The sequence below is a fragment of the Triticum aestivum genome, chromosome 6B (genome assembly GCF_018294505.1).
Source record: "Triticum aestivum cultivar Chinese Spring chromosome 6B, IWGSC CS RefSeq v2.1, whole genome shotgun sequence".
Lineage (NCBI taxonomy): Eukaryota > Viridiplantae > Streptophyta > Magnoliopsida > Poales > Poaceae > Triticum > Triticum aestivum.
Window position 1 is genome coordinate 162,446,401 of NC_057810.1, and position 26,626 is coordinate 162,473,026.

The window sequence follows — 26,626 nt, forward strand, 5'->3', positions numbered from 1 at the left end:
GGCACCAACGTGATGAGTTTTTGCGATCCATGACAAGGGATACGTCGCTGCTACGTCGTGATTGACCTGATGTTAATTTTTGACGCAAGCCCATTTTCTTCGGTTTCTTCTCTCTAGTAAGATCCGAAGGCTTCTTCTTCCGCTACTAATTATCTTCAACTACTGCTGCTATCGTTCGTCGTGTTTCATCTAGTACCGTGAAAGATCGAACTGTCTTCACGCACGAATTAGCGTCTTGCTAGTTTGTGTCTCATCAAGTGGTATTCAGAGCTAAGGTTGTTCACGGTATTGTCTTGATCAAGATGTCGACCTCGGTCAACAAGGAAGACGAGGTTGATGCTGATTCTCAGGAAATTGTACGCCCAGTATACGTGGATGATATTCCTCAAAATATTCGGGATAGTTTTGACCACACATGCAACTACGTCAAGCAATGTCATGATGCGCTCGGCAAAAGGATAGATGTCCTGATCACTCGGTTCGATGGTTTGGCAGACATCATCAATATGCCGGCAACGAATTCTGCACCACCACAGACTGCTCCGGCTGCTCCACTGCGTTATGCACCACCGGCTCGCGACGGACATGCCGGCGTGCATGATCGCCGTTTGGCGGCACCTCATGTTGGAGATGATGGTCTTGATGACGGTGTTGACCAGGCATCAGGGTATGCTCCACGACCACGACACTATGAGCCTCGTCCTGAAACATCCGTTCGTGGTGGAGTGCATGACCGAGTTGGTCAAGTTGTGCGTGTGCCTTTGGACGATGGAATTGGGCGCATAAAAATCTCAATCCCTTCGTTCTCCGGCAAGTGCGAACCAGAAGGCTATTTGGAGTGGGAGATGCGTGTTGATCAAATTTTTGATGCCCATCATTATAGCGAGGAGAAGAAAGTTCAACTTGCTGGAATTGAGTTCACCGGTTACGCGCTAATTTGGTGGAATCAAATTTTTCGTTCAAGACATCGCCCGACGACTTGGCGAGGTATGAAAGAATTCATGAGGCGGCGTTTTGTTCTTGAGCACTATAAAAGAGATATGTATAACAAGTTGCAGCGGCTCTCTCAAGGTAATATGAGTGTTGATGAATATTATAAGGAGATGGAATTGCTTATGATACGTACAGGGACAATGGAGGATCAGGAGGCGACCATGGCACGTTTCTTTAACGGGCTAAATATCGAGGTGCAGGATCGTGTTGAGATGGTGGTCTACTACAACATACAAGATCTTGTGCACCAAGCTGTGCGTGCGGAACAACAGATTAAGCGGCGCCAAGTCAACACAGTTCCCAGTACCACTTTGAACACATGGCGACGCTCACAGTATAAGAGTGAGGATGTCGGTCCTAGCTCCAGGGCAACATCATCAAATCGCTCTCATGGTTCCGTGCAGAAGGATGCTTCAAAATCAGGACTGTCGATGGTTGATTCTAGTGCACAGTCAACCGGACGCACTAGTGACATAGAGTGTTTCAAGTGTGGAGGAAGGGGACATATGAAGCGTGAATGTCCTAATGAGAAAAGAGTGTTGCTCACGAGAGATGGCTATGCATCCCCTAGTGATGAAGAGGCAGTTTCTGACACTTCCAGTGAAAAATCTAAGGATGCTGAAAATGTGGTTGCGAGTTTTGAAGCTGCTGAGTCATATCCTTCACTAATGGTGCAACGAGTGCAAGAGGATCGCATTCAGGATAAGGGGCAACGTTGGAATATTTTTCAGTCTGAGTGCAAAATTAACAATACCAAATGCAAGTTGATTATTGACAGTGGAAGCTACACAAATGTTGTTAGCAAGGGATTGGTGGATGCTTTAGGATTACGTATGTGGAAACACCCACAGCCCCATCGTGTCGAGTGGATGCATCACACTGGAAAGTTGAAGGTTACCCACAAGGTGCGCATAAATTTTTCTGTTGGCGATTATACTGATATGGTTATATGCGACATTTTGCCAATGGATGCATGTCAGTTACTGTTGGGCAGGCCATGGCAATATGATAGTAGTGCCACACATGACGGGAGGTCTAATACTTATTCATTTTGGAATAACGGGAAACGACATGTGTTGCGACCAATGTTTGCCAATGCTATCAAGGTGGATGCTATTATTTCAGTTCCAAACAAAATTCTCAGAGCTACCACGAAACCGAGGACGGCTTCGTTTTAAGAGGGAGGGGATGATGTGGCCACTAGAGGTTCTTTGGCTACGACACGGAGTAGAGGAAACAAAGTGTTGTTTGCGCAGGAGAAGAAGAATGACAAAGGGATACTGGGAATTGCACCGTGTGCTCAATCTTCTAGCATAAATTGTTGTGGCGAAATTCCTGTCAAGTTAGTAGTGCCAGAGGAGGTGAAACCAAATTTTCGTACGCCAAGCTGGGTGATGATCGGTGCAATTCTAATCCAAGTGCCATAACACATCTAAAGGCTATTTGGAAAGGATGTGCACATAGTCCTTATTTCCTACGTAGTCATATTAGTAGTTGCGTTGTCAAGTGGGGTACTAGTCCGTTTTATAATCCAACAGGTGATCAACGTGGCCGAATATTTTATTAGGTAATTTGTAATTAGTTCAAATCAGAGATAGAGTCTGTTAGAATCTAAAGTTAGAACTATGAGTCGGTTTGGTCTACGTACGTCTCGCCTATATAATGGGCTGGCTTCGGCCGTGTACGGTGATTGGTTTTTAGGGAGGAATCAAATAAAGAAATCAGAAAACGCCTTGTGTCAGGGGCACCAACGTGATGAGTTTTTGCGATCCATGACAAGGGATACGTCGCTGCTGCTACGTCGTGATTGACCTGGTGTTAATTTTTGACGCAAGCCCGTTTTCTTCGGTTTCTTCTCTCTAGTAAGATCCGAAGGCTTCTTCTTCCGCTACTAATTATCTTCAACTACTGCTGCTATCGTTCGTCGTGTTTCATCTAGTACCGTGAAAGATTGGACTGTCTTCACGCACGAATTAGCATCTTGCTAGTTTGTGTCCCATCAAGACTATTGGGCTATGAAGATACAAGGCAGAAGACTTCTTCCCATGTCCGGATGGGACTCTACTTGGCGTGGGAGGCAAGCTTGGCGATTCGGATATGTAGATTTCTTTCTCTGTAACCGACCTTGTATGACCCTAGCCCCCTCCGGTGTCTACATAAACCGGAGGGTTTAGTCCATAGGGAACAACATAATCATATAGGCTAGACTTCTAGGGTTTTAGCCATTACGATCTCGTGGTTGATCAACTCTTGTAGTACTCATATTCATCAAGATCAATCAAGTAAGAAGTATGGTATTACCTCCATATAGAGGGACCGAACCTGGGTAAACATTGTGTCCCCTGCCTCCTGTTACCATTATCCTTAGATGCATAGTTCGGGACCCCCTACCCGAGATCCGCCGGTTTTGGCACCGACATTGGTGCTTTCATTGAGAGTTCCGCTGTGACGTCGAAGATAGGATTGATGGCTCGCCTTGTTATCAAGGACAAAATCACCTCCGGAGGAGCCCTGGCCTCAGGCCAAACCCTCCGGCTGGGCGGCTTCACTATGACCGCCTGTTCGGCCGTCGGGCCGACGATGACTTCTCGGGTCATCGAAAATCACTTCCACGTCAACTCAGAATACTCCAAACATATGGATCCGATGGAGTTGTCGTCTTTAAACGAACTCCTGGATCACATCGCTGCCTTGGGGGTCGCTACAGACTACGATCGGATTGGGCTTAAACTCGATCAGAGAGAAATTGAATCTCTGCCGATCACCCATCAAATAGTGATAGTAAAGGAGCAATACGACAACTCTTCCTCTATATTGAGGACAAACTATGTTCGGATTTCTGAGCTCATAGAGCAGCATACCCGTCCCCAGGAGGGTGTGCCCCGTACTCCGAACCTAGAGTCGGACAGTGGGCCTGAAAAATTGGTTGATATCCCGGAGCCCGAACAGTTAAGCTCGGAAGTTTCTCAAACCCCGGATCCCAGATTGGGTCAGGGTTCGGACTTAAATCCACCCACCCACCCAGATACACGCGGTCTTATCCACATCAAACAGTAGTCTCAAGAAACGGTCCATCACTTTTGGGCCAGATTCCTCCTTGTCAAAGACAAGATCAAAGACTGCCGCGATGAAGACGCGATCTTATTATTCTGCAAAAATTGCACGGACGAGGGAATCCTCAATGCCATCAACCGTCGTCACGTATTACACTTTGCTAACTTGGCAACCATAGTACAGAAGTACTGCGCAATGGAAAGCGCCTGGAAAACTCAGGCAGCTTCTTGGGAGCGACCGGTTTCCACTCAACCCCTCGTCCGGACAAAAAGGATGCACCCTCGTCGGTCACCTGATCCAATAGTAAAAAATAGAAGCCCATTACGGGGCGCGGAACCGTTCTGGAGGGATGGCTCGATAGGCCATGCAAAATACACACAACACCGGATACCATACCAACCCACAGCCTTAGAGCATGTTTGATACTCCCGCAAGTGGCCAAGAGTGGCGAGGATCTCCTCATCAAAATACCGCAGAGCAACAACCCACGGAACATAACGAACTCAGAGTATTGATGGTCTTCGAGACTTTCGCCTCAAATAATAGGCCTAAAAGGGCACTCCGCGGCCTCGCTGAAGTCTGCCAAGTCGTGGCGGTAAACCCCTGGAATGACACAACCATAACTTTTAATGCCAGTGACGAACCAAAATTCAGAACAGTCCGGGCACCTGCCGCCTTAGTCCTCAGTCCGATCGTGGACGACTTTCGGCTTACCAAAGTGCTCATGGACGACGGCAGTGGACTAAACCTCATTTACGAGGAAACTCTCAATAAAATTGAAATAGACAGGAGCCGCATTGAGTAAAGTAGCACGACCTTCCGAGGAATTATCCCCAGTCGGGAGGCATGGTGCGAAGGAAAAATCACACTCAATGTGGTATTCGGCACGCCGGAGAACTATCGATCCGAAGAGATAACCTTCCAAGTGGCCCCTTTCAATAGTGGATATCACGCCTTATTAGGGCGAGATGCATTCGCATGCTTCCAAGCTATACCCCATTACAAGTACATGAAGCTCAAGATGCCCGGGCCTAATGGTATCATCACTCTTGCCAGTGATCCAGATATAGCACTCCGCGCCGAAAACAAAACTGCAGCCCTGGCCCTCGAAGCATTATCTGAAGCCCTCACGGCTGAAGAATTAACCGCACTACGCTCCATGGTGGATAGGGACGACGTGGTCCTAGACAAGCGACCCAAATCCACCTCCTTTAAACCAGCTGATGAAATAGTCAAATTTCAAGTCCACCCGACGAACCCCAAGAAGACAGCATCCATCGGAGCACAGCTAGAGCCAATGGTAGACACCGCACTGCGAGCGTTCCTACGTGAAAACTAGGACATATTTGCCTGGCACCCTCCGGATATGCCAGGGATCCCATGCAGGCTGGCCGAACACAGCCTAAATATACTGAAGGGATATAAATCGGTCAAGCAAACACTACGGTGCTTTTCCGAACCCAAACGACAAGCCATGGGGGAGGAGCTAGCCAAGTTACTCAAGGCTGGATTCATCAGAGAAATAGAACACCCGGACTGGCTAGCAAACCTGGTGATGGTACCAAAGAAGGATAAATCTTGGTGCATGTGTGTCGATTTCAAAGACCTCAACAAGGCCTGCCCTAAGGATCCCTTCCCCCTCCCCCGCATCGACCATATTATCGACACTATCGCAGGACACGACTCACTGTGTTTCCTCGATGCATACTCCGGATACCATCAAATCAAGATGAAGGAGTCCAATCAAGCTGTAACAGCATTTATTACCCCATACGGACCGTTCTGCTTCAACACTATGCCATTCGGACTAAAAAACGTCGGCGCCACCTATCAACGCATGATTCAAACATGCCTAGAAAAACAAATCCACAAGATAGTTGAAGCGTACATAGACGACGTCATCATCAAAACTAGGCACGTCGAGTCATTAATAGACAATCTGCATCTTACATTCGACAACCTCCGTACATATGACATCAAGCTCAATTCGGAAAAATGTGTTTTTGGTGTTCCTGTTGGAAAACTGCTGGGCTTCATCGTTTCCGATAGAGGAATTGAGGTGAACCCAGCTAAAATCCGAGCTGCCACCCGACGGATTGGAGCCGCGAGCCTTGGTTCTGCATACTAGCACGAAAGACACGGTGGGCATGACCGCACAGGAAGCAGTGGCGTATAAAAAGCTCAAGGGTTTTTGTTCCAACATCATCAAGAAGTTGGCGCCTCCTCTACTAAAAGAAGTGCAAGCGGCAAAGTTGAGGCCGGAGGCAACACCCTTCACTCCCAAGCGCACAACACGGGCAGCAAAGAAGACGGCTTCTGCTTGCCATACCAAGGACAGCCCAGCAGAGAATGTGCTTCTACATGCACTTGGGATGGTGCCGGAAGATATGGTGGCGGATGATGGGATGGTACACGAGCTGCAGGCCTTGTTTGATTCTCCATTGCGTGAGCAGCACATCCGGGTTATCGCGGGGCTATTTGGCAAGACCTTGCCGGTAGGGCATGACGTGGAGGCAAGCAACACGGTGGTGCTGTGCTCACATTAGGCAGCTAGATTGGTGGTTGGTGTATACCCTCTCTCGATGGATATACACCCGCAGGTATTGTGCTGGAATGTGAGGGGACTCAACAATCCAGCCAAAAGGAAGGCCATTATGGAGTTTGTGGAAACGATGAAAGTGAACTTGGTTTGCTTCCAAGAAATCAAAATGGTTGTAATGGATAAATATGTGGTAATGCAATGTTTAGGGCCATATTTTGATGGCTTTGCGTATGTGCTGGCGGTGGACACATGTGGTGGAATTTTATTAGCTTGGGATGGCTTGGTGCTAAAGGTGGATAACATCATGCTTAACACTAACTTCCTCGTGGACTAGGTGCATGTTAAAATGGGGGATCCATGGTGGATCACACTGGTGTATGGGCCACAAGGTGAGGACAGGAAAACAAAATTCTTGCAAGAGATCAGGGGCTGGCGGTTGGGAAGCTCGGGGTCGTGGATGTTGCTAGGAGACTTTAACATGATCATAGGAGCCACCGACAAAAGCAACTCCAACATTAACAGAAGGATGATGGGAAGATTCAGAGATTTTGTGAATGACCACGAGCTAAAGGAAATGTACATCCACGGACGGAGATACACATGGTCCAACGAGAGGGACACACCCACCTTGACCAAAATTGACAGGGTTTTCACGACCGTGGACTAGGAGCTAGACAACAAAAAGTACCCCCTACATGCGTTATCCACTGGGGTTTCGGATAATGCACTATTGCTGCTTACTACTAGTGCTAGTTTTTGTCCCAAGAGGCGCTTCCGGTTCGAGATGCTCTGGACTAAATTGGAGGGGTTTGAGGATGCAGTTTGAGAGGCCTAGAAGTGCAGCGATGAGATAGTTGACCCATACAAACGGCTTGACGCCCTACTTAGGAACACAACGAGCTATTTTCAAGCCTGGGGACAAAAGAAGGTGGGCAACGTCAAGCTTTTGATGAGGGTGGCGAACTGGGTGATACACAGGATGGATATCGCGCAGGAGGGGCGGGCACTGGAAAGAGAGGAGCTATGGCCGTGTCGAAGTCTAAAGCAAGCTCTCCTAGGGCTGACAGCGCTGGAATGCACCATCGATCGTCAACGTTCACGAATGAAGTGGTTGAAGGAGGGAGATGCTAACACCAAACTTTTCCAGGCCTTTGCTAATGGGTGGCATGCAAAAAACTTCATCACTCACATCACAAGAGAGGGGATTATCGTCTCGGATCAGGAGCAAAAGGAGGAAGCTTTCTTCTAGGCATATGAGAGGCTTATTGGGCAGGAGAAAGCGAGAGATCATTCCCTGGACCTGCAGTTCCTTGGGGTGCAGAATCACGATCTCCGGGACCTGGAGGAAATTATCACCGAGGAGGAAGTGTGGGCTGTCATTAAGGAACTTCCCCCTGATCGCGCTCCGGGACCTGATGGATACATTGCGGCTTTTTACCAAAAAGCTTGGCCAATCATCAAGAAGGATGTCATGGCAGTCATGTTGAAGCTTTACGTGGGGGGTGGAAGGGGTTTTGGGAAGCTGAATAAATCACACATTATACTTATTCCCAAGAAACCAGACGCGGAGAAAATTGGTGACTTTCGGCCGATTAGCTTGACACATAGCATGCCAAAGTTCTTGCTAACCGGCTCCGGAAACTGATGCACATGATCGTTGAGGCCAATCAATCTGCCTTCATCAAGGAAAGGCACCTACATGACAACTTTCTCCTCGTAAGACAAGTGGCGAGGAGGATTCACGCACGGAAGATGCCCGGAGTGTTTCTGAAACTTGATATTTCAAGGGCATTTGACTCTTTGTCATGGCCTTTCCTCTTCAAGGTCATGACTGCCAAGGGGTTTGGCACGCGCTGGATGACTTGGGTGGCGATCTTATTGAAACTGCAACCACCAAGATGATTGTCAACGGTGTGGCTGGGAAGAGCTTTGGGCACGCGTGCGGGCTGCGTCAGGGCGACCCCATTTGGCCGCTGCTCTTTGTCATCGCAATGGATGTCCTGACGAGACTTATACAGAGAGCTATGGAGAACGGCGTGCTCAGTTCATTCCAAGGGATCACGGCCATGCAAAGAATCTCAATATACGCTGACGATGTGGCCCTGTTTATCAAACCCACTACTATGGATCTGAAGGAGGCTCTAAAAGCATTTGGGGAGGCATCTGGGCTAAGGGTCAACTATCAGAAGTCATCGACCGTTGTGATTAGGGGTGACTTGGAAGATAGACATAGGGTGGCCACGCTGCTCCATTGTGACCTGGCGGAGTTCTCGTGCTGGTACCTAGGCCTACAGCTAGCTATCAAAAGTTTGACGTGTGCAGATTGGTAGCCTATGCTTGACAAGGTTGGGTACTGCGCTCCCGCTTGGCAAAGGGGGCTGATCCTTCGCCCTAGCCGGCTGATTCTGGTGCAATCTATCATCTCCGCTAGGCCGGTTCATCATCTTATGATTGCGGATGCCCCCGCCTGGGTGTTTGAGGAGATCAACAAGTGGATGAGGTCGTTCTTTTGGGCTGGCAAGGACAAGGTGAATGGTGAGCAATGCCTCGTCGCGTGGGATAAAATCTGTCGACCCAAGTGTTATGGTGGGCTCGGTGTGAAGAACTTACAGTACCAATCCCTGGCGCTTAGGGTCAGATGGGAATGGTTAAAGCGCACGGAACCAGTAAGGCCTTGGCAGGGACTACCGATGATCGAAGACATGCTAGCAAGAGAGGTGTTTGACAGTCTGGTTCACATTACAGTCGGCGTGGGTGACAAGGTGTTGTTCTGGCGGGATCGGTGGATGCACGGATATGCAGTGGCTGACATAGCCCCACTCCTGCTTGCGACGGTCCACACGAGGGTGATCAACACTAGAATGGTGCAGCAGGCACTCGTCAACGACAGATGGATGGAGGACTGCCAAATGGAGATATCTTTCATGGCACAAATGCAATGCATGCATCCTTGCCATGCGATGGCGATTGTGCACATAATAGAATCTGAGAAGGATGTTTTCACGTGGACGTGCTCGGCCTCGGGACGATACTCTGCTAAATCTGTCTATAGCAGTCTATGCAGCGTGTGGCCCAAGTCGCCCTTGGCTAAGTGTGTTTGGCGAAGCTGGGCTCCTCTAAGGTGTAAGCTCTTTGTCTGGCTGGCGATGTAGTACAGGATATGGACGTCAGATAGAAGGCGAGGCACGGTCTTCAGGATGGAAGTTCAGCATGCTACACTTGCCTGCATGATGAGGATAATGCTGATCACATCCTCCTGCAGTGTCCGTACGCTTGGGAGGTTTGGCACATCACATGGGACACCCTGCAGATCAATACCCCTCTCTCTTTATCCATTGAGAACACCCTGGAGTGGTGACTACGAGCGAGGATAAGTTTTCAAGGGGTGGATAGCAGAGGCTTTGACACCACGGTCACTGCGGGCCTCTGGGCTTTATGAAAGCAAAGGAATGCACGAGTGTTCAATAGGGTGGAACAGCAAATAAATCCTTCGAAGATAGTCACTTGTACGCTAATAGAGGTAGAAGAATGGTGGCACGCGGCAGGCGGTGTTGGTGGGTTACAACGATTTATGAGGAGTTAGCCTAGGTGTAGTTTCGTTGGTGTGGGTGTTGAGGAAAAACGTGGGTGTCGAATGTTTGCGTTCGTGCCACACTTCTTGTACCTATGCTTTCTTTTCCTTCTATAAAAATATGGTACGTCATTGGCGTACTCTCGAAAAAAATGGACAGTCATAGATAGAAAGTCCATATTCTTTGGTCATTGACAAACAACTTGTTCGATGGTGCTCAACACAATTGGCACAAAATAAGTAAACTGAAATCATTTATTCACTTACATAAATTTGGAACCACGATTTCACAAAACATGAAATAATTATTGACGAACTGATATCAATTTCTTTCCACCCAAACAGGAATAATTTGATCATTTCTCGCACTTCACTCCACACTTCACTCATTTACTCCCCAGTGAAACTTTCATGTGGGGTCCGGGTCCACATTGCAGCCACACAAGATAAGACAAATCATCGAAGTACAACGTCAAACTTGGCAAATTATCAAGCCGCGCGGCAGGAACATGATTCACCCGTCCAGTGGATTCACCACGTGCCCAAGAAAGAGAGCCACGCCGGTCCTCTCCTCGACGATGGCGAACAGGAACGGCCGGTCCGCCACGAAATCCACGGGAGGCCGTGCGCTTCCGCACTGCTGCATGCACACAGCGGTGGCGGCCGCGGCCACGGTGCCCAGCTCGTCCACCTCGACGGTGGCGCTGTGGTACACCCCGGAGATGCGCAGCCCATTTCCACCGGTCACCATGCCGGAGAAGTCGCCGCCTCCGAAAGCCCTGGTCACCCCGAGCTCTTGCATCTCCCGCGACGCCTCGAACTTGAACTCGAACTTGAACTTCGGGACCATGAACCGCCCGACCGGAGCCTGGTCCGCCGGCGTGTGCCTCCTGATAAAGTCCGGCGTCGAGACGGCCTTGTCGTAGAGTCCGGCGAGCCCGAGGTCGGCGCTATGATCTGGGACGAGGAGGAGCATGTAGAATAACGCGGCTTGGTGGACGTGGAAGCTGCCGCCGTTCTTGTAGGGAAGCTTGAGGGCCTTGAAGCCGGGGAAGGCGGCGACGTGCTGCTGAAACAGGCTCGTCGTCATGAACGGTGCAAGCACGGTCGTGCCGTCGGCGAGATGGAACGCCGCGCCGAAGGTCGCCGACGGGTCGAACGGCTGAGCCCACGTTCCTTTGAAGTAGAGCGCGTTGGCAAGAACGACCACCGTGGACGAGCCGACGGAGCCGACGGGGAGGACCTCGTCGATGAGCTCTTTGGTTTCGTGTTTCACGAAGGTGTTCACCTGCTGCCTCGCCTTTTCCGGCTGCAAGATAATTTTCAGAGACGTTAGTCAGCACGTGTTCTTGATTAATCGGCATGCGTTCCAAAAGTTTTGGCAGCGCACGTGCAAAGCACATCGGGTTAACATAATAACTGAGAAAAGGATATAGTTGAGGTACAAGGAAAATATAATAATATGATTAATCAACACATCAATTGTTTGACATAATTCATATAACATGCAAAAAAAACGAATTCCTTTATTACACAGTGCCATTCAAGTTCAAGTTTTGATGATTTGCTAAATGAAAACTCACAATTTTTTTTGGGAAACTCAGCAGGAAATTAGATAACTCAATCGAATGATATATAAGGGTAGCTGTAATCCTTCTGGCCGGCCGGCCAATGCTTGGCTGGTGACCGACCCCGCTCCTCCCTCTGTCGCTCCCGCGGGCGGCAGGGGAGGAACCCTAGCCGCCCCCCACCAGCAGTCCTCCTTCTCCTCCTCCCTTCTCGCCGCCGCCTGCTTGCGCCGGCGGGCAAAGCCCGGCCGGCCTAGGCGGCGGCGGGGCGATTTCTCCCCCTCGCGTGGTGGGGCTGCCGCGGGCAGATCCAATCGGGCCGGGGCGCGTCGTGGTGCGGGATGGCGCGACGGCGCTGTGGCGGCGACCGGCGGCGGTGCTGGGCGTCTCCTGATGGTGCGGAGGGCTGCACGGGGGCGGTGGAGCGCACTGGTGTCGCGGGATCTAGGCGGCGCGGGAGGTGGGCTCTCTTCCTGTTGGTCGCGGTGGGGTGTCCTTGGTCAGGTCCGGCCGGACCCGACTCCAGTCTGCTTCGTCTCGATGCGGGAGGTGGCGGCGGGGCTGGGGCGCAGGCTGCGCGGTGGCTGGCGTGCTCGTGGCGGCGGCAGCTCCCGGTTTGGGATCTGGCGCAGACGGGCGGCGCGAGGGCGGGCTGCGACCTCGGCGGCGCTCCTCAGCCGCTGCAGGGCGGCTCGGGCCTGCCCCTCGGGGTCCCGGCATGGAGGTGGGCTGCCACGGCGTGGTGGTGGCTCACGGCGGTGGTTTGGGTCGTTTCACGGCGGAGGACGGACATCTCCGGCGTCGGCCCATCGGGAAGCGGCTTGTTGTGGCCTTCGATTCCTCTCCTCGGCGTTCGGACGCTACCTTCGTCAAAGGGCTGGCCCTCTCCCAGCTGCGGTCCATCGCCTGTCTCGCGCCCGGTGCTGCGGGACTGATCTCGTCTCGTGCCCGGCAGCAGGACCGAGCTCGTCTCGCGCCCGACAGCAGGACCGAGCTCGTCTCGCGCCCGACAGCAGGACTGAGCCCGTCTCGCGCCCGGTGCAGCAGGACGGGTCGATGGAGGCCAGTTTCGGCCGACCTCTTGGGTCTCGGCGCTGGGGGTCACCCACGGGTGCGAAAGACGGGACCTTTCCACTCGTCTCTTTGGTTGGAGTAGCGGCGGGTCTCGGGTGAGGTGGTGTCAAGGTCTTGGATGCCAGGGCGGCGGCCCTGATGGTGGGAGCGCGGTGCTCATGGGCAGAGCCCGTGGCTTGGTGCTGCCTGGTGACCATGGCCGTGTGGGCGGCATGGTTGCCGGGGTGTGGCGTTCGGTGGTGGTGATTGTTGGCCGGGGTGAAAACCTGCTCTATCTTTGGACGGACCGGCGGCGACGACTCGCTCCCTTCTTGAAGGCATCGTCGCGGCCTTCATTGCCCGTCGTGTTGCTCCAGGGGAAACCCTGACCCTCGTGTCGGGCGGTGGCGGCGCTCGAGTGCCGTTCCCTTCCTGAAGGCGTCGCCTTGGAGCACACGGTTCGCCATATGCGGCTTCACCTCTTGGCGGTGGCGTGGTCACGGCCGAGATCTCCGGTTGCTCTTGTAGTGTTAGGAGTGGTGTTGCTGCATACAACATCTTTGTATCCTGCCTTGGGTGTGTGTGTTGTGTTGGCGTGCATTTGTACCGGGTTTTTTGATGATCTTTGCTTTATATATAAAGCGGGACGAAAGCCTTTTTCGGTAATGATATATAAGAAAACCCAAAGTCAGTGTCGTGATAACATGATTTCCATTTGCACGTCTAGGGCCTCTTTGATTCATAGGGTTTCCAAAACGCGGGAATAGAAAAACCGTAAATAATGGCATGTCATCTTGAATAATACAAGATTGTAAGGATGTTTGATTGTGCTCAGGAAAAACATAGAATCATATCAAAGAGATTGGAGTGGATGAAAAATTTCCTATGTAATGTAGTGCAAATGAATCCTAAGAAAAAAAAATCATATGGTTTGCAATCCTACGAATCAAACAATCCAAGTAGGAAAAATTCCTAAGGATTGGAATACTCCAAAATTACTTTGAGAATCCTTTGAATCAAAGAAGCCCTACTGTGGGGGGTGGTGTTCATACCCTTTAACCTTCACCTGCGACTGGTAGTGTGAATGTATTTGGAAAGTGGTTGGACATGGCTGCAGCGACAGGGCACTGGTGCTTAGGGCGTAGGGGCACATGCATGAAGACTTTCCGGTTGTTAATGATAAGGTCAAGCCGGCTTCATAAAGGAAGTGGCAACAACGACGTGCTGGCGACTTGTTCTGATGACGATAGTGGTCGTTCAATTGTCTAGTGACCTCAATGTAATTTTTAGTATATTTGAGATGCTGAACTTTTTCACAAAAATTGCTCTCATTTAAATTCCCTCCAAACATCTTTGTTTTTTTTGTGAGAGATCCAAACATCTTTGTTAAGTGCCCTTCAAAAACATCCTTTTTAAAAGTAAAAAGACTACTTTGCCCCTAGTTTTACTTGTATTGAAAATCCCCTACGACTCGAGGAGTCCACATCGACATTGCCACCGACCCTGCATATAGGATGGTTGGGGGAACCATCACTGTCGCGTGGATGATTACGAGGAAGCCGCCACAACATCTAGGACGGGGAGGTCGCCTCCTTCCCCGATGCTAATGTATTATGCTAGGATTCGTGCACCACTGTCACCTGGACAATAGAGAGACGTGGAAGAGGATGCGACGACTGGGTGGGAGAGAGGGAAGCAGGGATCAAAGGAAGATGAGGGGTGAGGGAGCTGGCGAGATGGGAAAGAGATGGAGAGGGAAGGGTTAGGGTGAAATTTTGTGAGATAGGGAGAGTGGATAGACATATGGATGAAACTGGAGAGGGTTTGGTCGGATAATGATCAAAAGTAATCCAATTTCCAAATATATTTTTATTTGAAAGCGAGACGGTTGCAGATTCAAATATCGGATTATGTGAATTCGGTCATGGTATGGTAATGGATTGGGTCCAGATCAAAAAGCAGACATACACCACCTTCATATATCAGGAATATAGACATGAAATGGACATACACCACATGCACAGATCAGAAATATACATGTTCCAAGCTAAAATTACACATAACAATGAGCAAGTATTAATACATATACACTTTAAGCACACATAAAACACTACAAGGTACTAGTAAAGTAATCAAAATAAACCAGTAAAATCATTATCTCATCTCATAGAAAAATATGGCATTACCATATTGCTAGTTAAAACATTTTTTACCAAGAAATTAGATACCCATATTTAAGACTTCAAATCCACGTATTATCATATACCATTATGTATTAGCAATGCCATATCATATATTGTATCATACCAACTAGACTCGTATTCTGATATGATTATAAACCGATGTCACAAAGATGTTTCCATATCCTATACCCCCCCCCCCCTATTTGAAAATGAATTTTGTTGTAGTTTATCATAACCGCTTTCACCCTTAATAGAGGGTACATGATTGATTTGGTTTTTAATGGTCACAGGGGTTAAGAGAGGGTAGTGGGCATTAGGAGTTTTCAGCCTCATGAGCCATTGTTATCACAGGATGTTTGGTTTAAAATTGTCGCTTGTGATGTCATCTTATTTCCGACGGGTTATATTAAAGGCATGTCTGTGATGGTAGAATGTCAGTGATTTGTGCCCGTTAATTATGTAAATTTTGAAAATATCCATCAAGGATGGACTTTCGTGGCCGTTTTTGCTTGCCCGTCACTGTTGTGATAGTATGGATCTAATGTTGAAAGAGACAACTGTAGTTTCACTACTACTATTACTCTCTCACTCACTCACTTGCTCCTCCCCCCCCACCCCCTACAAACCCGTTTTCTACTTCAATTTAAAAAAAATCAAACAATAGATGTGCTAATAATCATAAGAAGCTTAGCATTTCAAATTTACCTTTTGGCAAATTAATTTCCTTTAAGAAATACACTTGCATATTCTAAAATTTGAACAAAAGCTGTTTTGAAGGTATGTTGCAATCATACAATAGAAACTTGCTTTTCAACAAAAAAAAAGTATAACAAATGCTTAACTTATGGGATTGTGAGAGAAGTCATGCCACCACAATTAAGGCTCTAAAACCAACGACTACCTCGACCTCTATTGCGTCAACAACCATAAACTGTCATAGATGGACATACGCCAGCCGAAGACAACACTGACTAGGATGACGTCGAGGCACTGCCAGTTCATGGTGTGTGTACATTCCAACTCTCGATGGGAATGATCATATGGAGGACGAGTACATGCTCCTGGACTCCATCAACATCAACCAACGCTCCTCTCCAGGCCCCATGCGAGATCCCCGACGACATGCACCAGTCGGAACACACAATCGCGTCTGAGGGGGTTGAATCAGATCGCCGTGTCGTGTGGGAATTGTGGTCGGTCGGGGCGGGTTAGCCTTTGGATATGGGCTGAACTGGTCAACTCATATTAGAGATGTTTTTTTTACGGGTAACTCATATTAGAGATGGTTGATTAGTCTGATTTGCCATTATGGTTGGGATTCGTGCAAAAAGACTTTTCGAAAAGCATAGATGCACATCACTAGCTGTATATGTTTTACACAATGTAGTTCTTGCTTGGACTTGCTCTCAAGAGTAAAAACCTAAGATCTAAACTTTGGTTGGACCTAACGGCATGATGCTACGAGTTACCAGTCAATTCCCTTCCTTGGGACATCATTGTAGGAGGGCTTTCCCCTGGTCAAAGAAAGGTGGTTAATGTTTTTTTTAAATTAGAAAGGTGGTTAATGTTGATGTTTGTTATCTAAGAGCAAGTACAACAATGCCTAGTCAGCTGGCTATAACAGTTACCAAGGAATGAGAATCCTACATGGAAGAGAGAGTAAAGAAGAGAGAGAGAGTGGAGCCGGCGCTTGGGCTATCGCCCGGCTGTAGCAGAGCACACTAGAAAAAAAAGCTTTGCATGCAGCCTTAACCCAATAGCATGCATGCTTTAAATAAGTAAATACTAATTGAAGCCACTGAACAGCCGGTCTAATAGCCAGTCTATTGTACTAGTGGGCTTTTATGATGATTTTAAGTGGCATGGCACATCTATATAGCCAGCAGCAGGCTCTATTATTAACCATGCTCTAAGGCATCCTTCGCTACGACATTTGGTGCAATGTCTTTCCTTTTTCTTTCTTTATACTTCTATATGTATAGTTTGGTTGTTGCTTTCTTAATATTTGGATTGGCTTTTGACTGATTCTTCTACACAGGCTTGGCGCAGTTGATATCCATTTAATATTATATTTTTATTAAAAATATTATACCCCTAGCTTTGAGCTGTTAGGTAGGCGTATGCAGCACGTTACCTCTGACCAGAAGTCAACTGATTCCGCGACGGCGGCGTAGACAGCGCCGGCGACCTCCACGAACTCCGGCCTGAGTGCCCGCCCACGGGCGACCCATACGCCGCACGCGAAGGACGTCTGCTCGAGACCACGGAGCATGCCCACCAGTCTGATCGCCGGGTCGCCGTGCAGCGCGGCGAGCGACGACCCAGCTGGCCCCATCAAGAAATCCAGCAGCTCCCGCTGCGTCTCGCCCTTCGCGCCAGCGGCCACCAGCGCGAGCGCCGCGTGGAGCGACAGCGGCGAGACGATGAAGTTGCGCCCCCCGCCGGCCGCCGTGCTCCCGACGCCCGTCGCCATGCGCAGGCAGCCTGCATTAGTTACCGTGTTCCCGACGCCCGCCCCTGCCGTGCAGCCAGAGTAGACGCCATGGGTTCCGGTATCACGTGGGACCATCGCGGGAACGGCCCAGGACGGGCTAGGACGCGGCGGAGCAAACGTGGGCGGCCACGGCGCGGTGAACCTGCTGGCCGCGTCGGCGGAGCGGTGATGGTGAGGGTGGCAGGCTTCGGTGTTCTCGGTTGGTAGTTGGCGCGTGTTGGATGGGGCAGTCTGGAACGAGGCGAGATGTCTCGCGATGGCGGCCGCAGGGAACATCTGGGGAGCCTGGCTACCGGGGAAGTGCGGCGGAGCGGGAAGGGTTCCGGGGTGGTCATCGTGGCGGCGACCCCGGCGAGGTGGGGAGCCGTGCGGGCCGGCCGGGCGCCAGGAGCTCATCGTCCGTGGCTACGCTAGGTAGGCAACGCGGGCAGCGTTGTGTGCGAGTCAACGAGTGTGCCATATGCGATGGTACCTTTATACTCCCTACGATTTTTAAATATAAGCCCTTTTAGATTTCAATATGCGCTACATATAGATGTATATATATTTATTTCAGAGCATAGACTAACTCATTTTGCTTCGATATGTGGTTTATATTAGAATCTTTAAAAGGTCTTATATTTAGAAATGAAGGAGTAGTTTTTCTTGACTATTGTACCTTTTTTCTTTTTGACACACTAAAGACGCAGACGCTGACGCTCATACATACACATATATACTCACCCTTATGAACGAACGCACGCACACCCTACCTCTACGAGTATTTCCGAGATAATGAGCTAGCATATTATTTTGAGATTGATGAAGTCACCATTGATGCATTCGTAGTCAATGGAAACGTATCCTCACACCGAACGCACATCGCCGGAATGCCTGAAATAAATTCAGGAAAATGCGATCACCAATGTCAAGTTTAGGACTTGAACTCTGGTGGATTGAGGATACCACCGTCCTCTTGGTTCGCAAAAACGATGGTACCTTGATAATTGATAGTATCATCGCCATAGTTCACATCATTAGAAAATAAATTCGGTTTTGCTAATCGGTAGGTGCCTAATTTGTTTTCTCACGCCAGTCAATTTTTGCTTTGCAGGAGGCCAAAGGTGGGGACGACGTGAGGATCGGCAACAGCGAGCGTCGGCCACGCCGAGGCCGAGCAGGACCTCATTGAAGCTGGGGACGACACAACGAGCAGTAAGCAGGGAAGAAACTTAAATGGGAGGGGCGCAGGGGTCGCCCTGTAGATCGAGTGGGTTTAGATGGATGGCGGGGAGACGACTAGAGGGAAGGTCAAGGGGACGGAGGGCACACATGTTGATTAGGGATGGGTCGGAGAGTGACTACATGAGTAAGAATATGAACATGGCACACTTGAGGAGAAAGAAGGGACATGAACCGTTGGATTTCATCCTGATGGACAGGAGGCGAAGCAACTGTTGCAAACGTTTTATTTTCTGGACCTAATGAATAGGTGCTCCCGAAGAAATTTCATTCAACTCCAATGAAAATTTCAAACATCCAATAGGAGAAGTCCAACATTTCTTAATTAGATATATAAAATAAAACTTTCAAAAAGTGGCGGATCTATACAGAACTTGCAGGGCTGGCCATGCTAAAGAGGAACACACAAAATTTCAAAATCTGAACCATACTACTTTAGTACTCCCTCTATTGCAAAATACTTGACATTTTAAGTTTATCATGAGTCAAACTTCTTTAAGTTTGACCATGCATATAAAGACATATAATATATACGACATCAAATATATACAATATGAAAATGTTATTATGATGAATCTACTTAAACTGATATGGTGTTATAGACGTTGTGGTTCTCATGTTGATATCCTCAAAGCTAGGTCAAGAGAAATCTCATATTGATAAATTTTGTTTTACGCAAGCTGTACTTCCCGTGACAATATATATGTGTACTTATTCTATTTAGTGCATGTGAACCTTTCATGTTTGTGTGTCTGTTAGTGTTGGCATGTATACTTTTGGTGTTTCTGTGCGCACTTTAGGTGTTTTTGTGTCTACTTTTCAAAACAATGAGTGTGTGTTTGTGTGTGCATTTTTGGTGTTTTTATATGTACTCCCACCGTAGTATTTACAAAAACAGGGTGTTTGTGCCCATGTGCTTGCTTTTTGGTGTCTGCAAGGGAAACACATGGTACGCTATGGTACTGGTGCACATGATATGCTTTTTTTATTAGGTACATAAAAGGTAAAATCCTTGAAAAAATTAAAGTTTACATACTTTTGTACCTGTATAAGAAATTTAGTGCAAAATAAACTCCCCCCCCCCCCCCCAAAAAAAAAGAAACTCCCATCTACTTTAGGATTTTTTTTCCTGAATTTGTATTTGTTCATAATATGCTGGAAGGCATTTCTTCGCGAAACTTTTTATACAAGTATTACTTTTGTTCATGTATGTTTCTACAAATTTTCTGGATTTTTTTATTTTTTTCCAGTTACTACTTTTTTTTTGCAGTTTGGGTGCACCAACACTCGAGTCTCGAGAAACCACACGTTCCCATCCATGTCTGCAAGATCTTTCTAAGATAGTGTGTTTGTTTATATTATGTGTGTGTGTTTCCAATGTTTATGTGTGTATTATCAGAGTTTTTCTATGTACTTCGATGTGTGCCTTCATGCGGAAGTTGATTTCCCTGCCATGTTTCGCTGCACCCACGTCCCGAGCTTTGGCGAGTGATGCTCCAAGGATGGAGTCTGCCTGAAGAGAATATTTTCACACCATCAGGACCGGAACGGCTCATACAGGCACTGCATGTGATGACAGAACAACAGCGGGGCTTTGGTCCTGATGGTTCTTTGGCGAATTTGGCACATTCACAGTGAAATCACGCGCAACAAACCTGCCCCTACAGTCGAGGTATCGAAAAATTTCCTGATTAGTTACCTGAACTTGCTCCAGCACATCCAACAACACCCTGCCAAGATTTTTATGAATGTTTAACGCGCTAAAGTCGGCAGAACTGGTAGGAAGCATTTGAAAATACAGCTCATTTGGAAAGAGGAAAAGCACCAAGAAGGGAAAAGGGGAGAACCTGAAAAGCAAAACCACAGTAAAAATGAAAAAATCAAAGAAAAGAAAACCAGGAAATAAAAAATAAGTAGTAATATATTTTTGAGGGGCAATAAAAAAGAATTAATATTTTTTGTGAAAATTAAAAAAAGTTTTTTTGAGACATAAAAAAAGAAGAAGTAATAAACCAAAGCAGAGCACGCTTGGCAGATCACAATTTCCTGCTGTTGGGCTGTGCGGCTATGGCCTGTTAACCTCGCCACTGGGCCAGCCTTCTCTCTCTCTCTCTCTCGCCGCAGATGAAACGAACCAGGGCACCGGCGAACGGCGGCCACCGCCACCTCTTCCCGGAGCAGCCGCGCGGTGAGGAAAGGTCAGTGACCACCTTCTCTCGCCCCCCTATTCGTCCCGCTTCCCTGCACAGGCTTATTGCGCGGTGTGGTGCGTGGTATTCGTGGTTGGGAAATCGGGATGCTGCCCTCCATGATTTTGCTCATCGCAGATTTCCCAACCGCTCAAGGATTGGCCCGGACTGAGCTCTGGAATTTGTAGACCAGAGCGAATTTAAGCAAACTCCCGTGCAGGCTTCAATCCAGAAACCGAATGCCGTAGAATGGCCATCCTTTTGGCCTCATGTTGACGTTTTACAGACCTAGGCCCTCTAGGAACCCTAACATTTGGGGAAACTTTCGGTGTCTTCCTAAATTTTTCTCAGTAATTTTGTCTTCCTTTTAAGTGCTTTTAAGAAACATGTATTATATACTTGGTGCTCTTCACATTGCCGATGCGAAGCTTGGTGCGCGGTGTGGTTCATGTATGTTCTCGCCTTGTGTCAGTATCAAGTCAGTGGTACTTCTGTAAAAGGGCAATTTGCCCACTTAACTGAATCCTAGTAACATGTAGGAATTTTGCACTCTAACTCTCCACTTACGTGGAATTCTTAAGGAGCATGCTGGATAAGAACTAGTAATTTTACACTTGTTTACCATGGAGTATATGATAATTTTAGAAAAGGGAGGCCGTGAATGGATTACAAACTTTAACCTGTTAGCAGCCATGCAAAAGAATTATAAGATTAGACAGTACTAGTTAGATGGAAGCTACGTCTGCCACGCTGCAATTGACTACAAGATAATCATGTCTAACCACTTTCTATCTTAACTGAATTTTGTGTCTGCAGCTTGGTGTCTACACTTTCAAGGAAGGAGACTATCTCCTGTATGGTTGGCCTCACGAAAGGATTACGGTGGACACACTTGCAAGCGGCTTCGAGCACCTTCAACATCTGCTCTTCATACCCTGTGCCTCGGAGTGTAGGATCCAGGACCTCAAGCTGCTTCCCTTCTGATTTCATCTCCTGTACCCAGTTCACAAGATCTTTTGATGAAGACAAGACCAGGACAGGCCGCCTTCCAGTGAGCAGCTCAAGTAGGACCATGCCAAAACTGTACATGTCACCTCTCAGTGTAGCAACCCATCCTTGTCCATACTCAGGTGGGATGTAGCCCGGAGTGCCAACTAGCTCTGTTGTGAAATGGGTTTGACTGTCAATCAACCTGGAGAGCCCAAAATCTGCAACATAAGCTTTGAATTCTTTGTCAAGCAGGATGTTGCTGGACTTGATGTCACGGTGGACAATGTGAGGCTTGCAGACACCATGGATATAAGAAAGGCCCCGGCTTGCTCCTTGTGCGATCTTGAGCCGTGTTGGCCAGTCAAGAAATGAACTTGCACCACCATCCCCATTGTGAAGCCAGTCGTCCAGGCTGCCATTCTCCATGTAGGGATATATGAGGAACCTTGAATCTCCCTGCATGCCATAACCCCAGAGCGGTACAAGGTTGTCGTGCTGTGCCATTGAGAGTGCATCAACCTCTGCAGTGAATTCCCTGTTCATCAGACACATGTCATCATTAAGCTTCTTGATAGCCAGTTTGAGGCCATCAGGTAAATCAGCCTTATAGACCAGTCCATAACCTCCGCACCCGATGATGTTCTCCTGGTGAAAGTTATTTGTAGCCTTCACAATGTCAGCGAATGTGAGGTTACTTTCTTCTCCCTTGCCTCGTGGCACTATCACTAATGATTCTTCTGAACCAGTCTCGATTGAAATAGCTTCCACATCTCCGTTATTGCTGATCCTGTTTTTGGTTATGAAACTGATATGCTTGAATGTTGCAAGGAGACCCCCGAGCACAAAAAGAACAGCAGCTCCTCCAAAGAACACACTGAATGTAATTGCCATAATGGATCTCTTGCTCCAGTGTTTTCTGAAGCCCGACGGTCCTTCAGTTGAATCACAACTGCGATGAAGAATATGGCCACACAACTTTGGATTCCCCTCAAAGCTAGAATTTGTGAATGTACTTATCTGGACTCCATCTGGAATTTGTCCTTCGAGGTCATTGTGGGAAATGTTGAATGCTGAAAGGAAGTGCAGGTTCTTCAGTGCCGATGGGATTATACCTGTGAGATGATTGCTAGATAAGTCCAGCACCCGCAGATTTGTCAGGTTGCAGAGCTGCTGTGGTATCTCTCCTGATAAGCTATTGGAATTTAAGTTCAGTATAACAAGCGAGTTCAACTGACCAATCTCCTCAGGGATCATGCCGGTGAGGTTATTATTTCCTAGATTCAACACCTTAGGGAAAGCACTGGTTATCCGATATTCTCGTGACGGAGTTGCATAAACAGGCAGTTCAAAGGCTCTTGGGTCCAAACGGGGCGCAATCTTATTTGAATTGAGCATTGGCATCTCCATTAAGGCTGTTGGAATTTCACCTGTAATGTTATTATGTGATATGTCTAGATGGAACAGTAACTTTAGGCTTTTGATCCAGCCTGGTATTGGGCCACTGAGTTGGTTATCTTGCAAAAATAACATCTCCAGCTTTGTCAGCTTTGATAGCCAAAGGGGTATGTTTCCAGACAATGAGGAACTAGCTATTGAAAGAACCTGAAGATTCTGAAAACCATCAACAATTTCATCTTCTGGCATGGTCTCGCCTTTGAAGTTGGTCCCGCCAATAAGTAGGGAAGTGAGGTTTCTACAGTTCTTGAGTATCTGGAGTGTGTTTGTGATATTTGTAAAATTGTTGAAACCAAGTGATAGGAAAGTAAGGGATTTTAAACTGGCTATTCTTGGTGAAAGCTGCCCATGCAAGTTGTTGCCAGATATCCGCAGTGCAGCCAGCTTGCTGCAAGAGTATATGCTTTCTGGAATTGTGCCGGTGAAGTTGTTGTACAGAAGATCTAAATTCCTTAGACTGAGCAGGCTTGAGAAGTTGACCTTGGTAAGTTCTCCGTTGAAGCAGTTGCTCTTGAGATCGACTGTTATGAGATTTGTGCAGTTGCTCAGAGCTGACGGCAGCTCTCCTGACATGTTGTTGTGGTCCAAATGCAACTCCTCTAAGTTCTTGAGCTGGCCTATTGAGTCGGGAATCTTGCCGCTGAAATTGTTCCCTCCAAGATTTAGGTTAGCCAGATTTCTGAGCTTGATTATCTGTGCGCCATCGAGCTTTCCATCTAAATGATTGTCCGGAAGCGAGAGGTACTCCAGTAAGGAAGCATCAAAGAGTTCATTGGGGAGAGCCCCCCTGAGGTTGTTGTGTCCAGCCTTGAACACTCTGAGCATGGAGCAGTTGCCAAGTCCTGGAGGGATGCTGCCTGTAAATTGGTTATAACAGAGCTCAACCACAGCTAACAATGACGAGCTGCTGCAGAAATGACTCGGTATTTGCCCACTGAAGCTGTTGTTGCTGGCGTTGAGCGCGACCAGGTTGTTCATCACTTTCCACGTGGATGGAAACCCTCCTGTGAACAAGTTGCTCGAGATGTTCAATACCTGCAGAGGCCGGGCAGACGTTGAAGATGGCAGCTCTTCCATGTCTCCTCCGAGGCGGTTGAAGCTGACATCAAGAACGACGATGCTGTCGGACGACGCCAGCTCCAGCGGCAGGCCACCCGACAGCGAGTTGTGGGACAGGTTGAGGCGCAGAAGCCCGGTGAGGTTGCCCAGCGACGGTGATAGGCGCCCCTCAAGGCCCTTCGAAGCCAGTGAGACATCTGTCACTGACCCATCTGCACCACAGGTGATCCCTTCCCACACGCAGCAGCCGGTGCTGTTCCGCTTCCACGACTCCGCGAGGCCGCCGTCCCGCGACAGCCCAGCCAGGAACTGCAGGAGGGAGCCCTTCTCCCCCTCCGTGCAAGAACTGGCTGGAGAGGCCATGGAGAGCAGCACCACCACCACAAGAGCAGCACAGCCAAGGAAAGGCATGGGGAATCCATTGCTGCACTCCTTGCATGAGGAACGGAGCTGCTGCTGCTGCTGCTGCTTCTGCATGGTTTCCTAATCAAACTTTAGCATGAGAACCAGATGATTAAGCCTGACCTGGTCAGGAAAGAGGGCGATGAGGAAGGAGAGGGAGGATTGGACTCTCACATTGACTACAGAAGAGATGAGGTTTGTGTCAAGGGTCAGGGGCTGTGCGGGCGGGCATCCACACTGGTGCTCTTCACACTTGCCTCGGGCAGCAGCTTCCTGGCTCTCACCCACGCCATCACGTTTCGGTTGAGGCCGCCCTGCAATAAGCCAATAATCTATCAAAAGACCAGACCCTCTTGCACAAAAACAATTGGTGCTTTTGGTAGCCACCCTTTGATTCTCCGATTATTGAATCGGTAATGGTACAATGATGCATTTGTTTAACGACACGATCTGATGGATACGATATGATATGCCCCATCGGAGAAGTATTGTTTTTACCAACTTGACTATGCAACAAGTCTTTACTAATCGCAGCAGGTGGTCACTGGTCAGTGGTGTCCGTTCTTGGTCTCTTTTTGGTGTGTTTATTTACTTGGTCGTTAGTTAGTTATTTCTACTTTGTTCACTCATATAATGTGTTCCTTGTGAATCTAATCAGGACATTAGGTGCTGGTTGGCTGTCAGGTGTCAACTTTGCATAGTCGAGTCGTCAGTTTCAGATTAGAACGTAGACTTGGCATGCATGGAGATGCAAGAGACGTCACCTAAGCAACGAAATTGCCTGCCACAGAGGGCCTATGTGGGACCTGGCCACCTTGTGATGCAATGGGCAGAAATTTACATGGGTGGTTAGAGTTTCTGTGATGAACATACCTGTAAATTGCAACTAGCAACCAGATTAAATGAAGTTGGTTTGAACCCTAGGTTTAAATTCAAACTTCATATGTGAAGCTTTAAATGCCATTCATGATCATGCATCATATTGTGCATTGCATTGATTGTGTTCTTTCTTGTTTGCCGGTGTTTGTCCCCTCTCGATAGACGATGTTCCAACGATGAGTTCAATGACTCCGATGAAGAACTATACTATCTTCAGAAGTGTCAGTCAAGCAAAACCCCCTTGTTCATTCCGATACAATCCCACTCTCTCGCATCTGCTCCCTTTTATTGCATCAGGACAACAACGATTCAACTGTTACATGCTGTGGTAGTTGAACCCCTTTCCTCTACATGACCTGTCATTGCCACAGTAAATAGATGAAACTCACTAGCATGACTAAGAGTTGTTTGAGCCCTGATGTGCCTACTCATTCATGCTTGTTTGTCATGCCTGCTACTGCTTAGAGTTGAGTCAGGTCAGATTCATCGGGGATGAATTGGAGGTGTGTGAACATGTCTTACTGTGTGTGAGCTAAGTGTGTGAACACGATTTGGTAAAGGTAGCGGTGAGAGGCCATGTAGGAGTACATGATGGGTTGTCTCATTGAAACCGTCCTCAGGAACTGAGTTCTGTATTTGTGATCCATGAACAGTTATTACCACACATTGGGCTCCGGTCACTCCAAGCTCTCTCGACTTATTAATCAACTTGATCTCTGTCCAGGAGTTGCAACTAGTTTCTGGTGTTTGTAGGTAGTGTTAGTAGTCTACCAAGTGGCACCCGGTAAAGGTGGGCTTGGGACAGACTAGGCACAGTGGCCCGGTGTACCAAGTGGCACCCGGATGGTGGGCTTGGGAACCCTGCACACATCGTTTAGGGCCGTGAGCGACACCCCGGCCGGATCTCCTTGCGGATGGAACCAGAATAGGCGATAAACCTGGACGAGAGACTTGTGCGGTTAGTCAGGTCGTG

The 26,626-nt window shown here is 48.2% G+C and overlaps 2 protein-coding genes across 2 annotated transcripts; both read right to left on the bottom strand.

Annotated features, from left to right (window-relative positions):
* Positions 1 to 10,348: 10,348 nt before the first annotated feature.
* LOC123133839 (putative serpin-Z12) lies at positions 10,349 to 17,885 on the bottom strand. The gene is made up of 2 exons (XM_044553242.1): positions 17,099 to 17,885; positions 10,349 to 11,469 (listed from the first exon to the last, which is right to left on the bottom strand). Exons 1-2 carry the CDS (start codon positions 17,852 to 17,854, stop codon positions 10,675 to 10,677), a joined length of 1,551 nt encoding a protein of 516 aa, XP_044409177.1. The 5' UTR covers positions 17,855 to 17,885; the 3' UTR covers positions 10,349 to 10,674.
* Positions 17,886 to 21,530: 3,645 nt separating this feature from the next.
* On the bottom strand, positions 21,531 to 24,974 carry LOC123136344 (tyrosine-sulfated glycopeptide receptor 1). The gene has a single exon (XM_044555715.1). It carries the CDS (start codon positions 24,847 to 24,849, stop codon positions 21,646 to 21,648), a length of 3,204 nt encoding a protein of 1,067 aa, XP_044411650.1. The 5' UTR covers positions 24,850 to 24,974; the 3' UTR covers positions 21,531 to 21,645.
* Between the last annotated feature and the right edge of the window lie 1,652 nt (positions 24,975 to 26,626).

Bases quoted from the DNA above. Each gene is read 5' to 3' on its own strand.
- LOC123133839 (XM_044553242.1), bottom strand. From the start codon at position 17,854: ATGAGCTCCTGGCGCCCGGCCGGCCCGCACGGCTCCCCACCTCGCCGG. The intron at 11,470-17,098 runs GTAACGTGCTGC...ATTATCTTGCAG, and splicing joins CAGTTGACTTCTGGTCAGAG to CCGGAAAAGGCGAGGCAGCA.
- LOC123136344 (XM_044555715.1), bottom strand. From the start codon at position 24,849: ATGCAGAAGCAGCAGCAGCAGCAGCAGCTCCGTTCCTCATGCAAGGAG.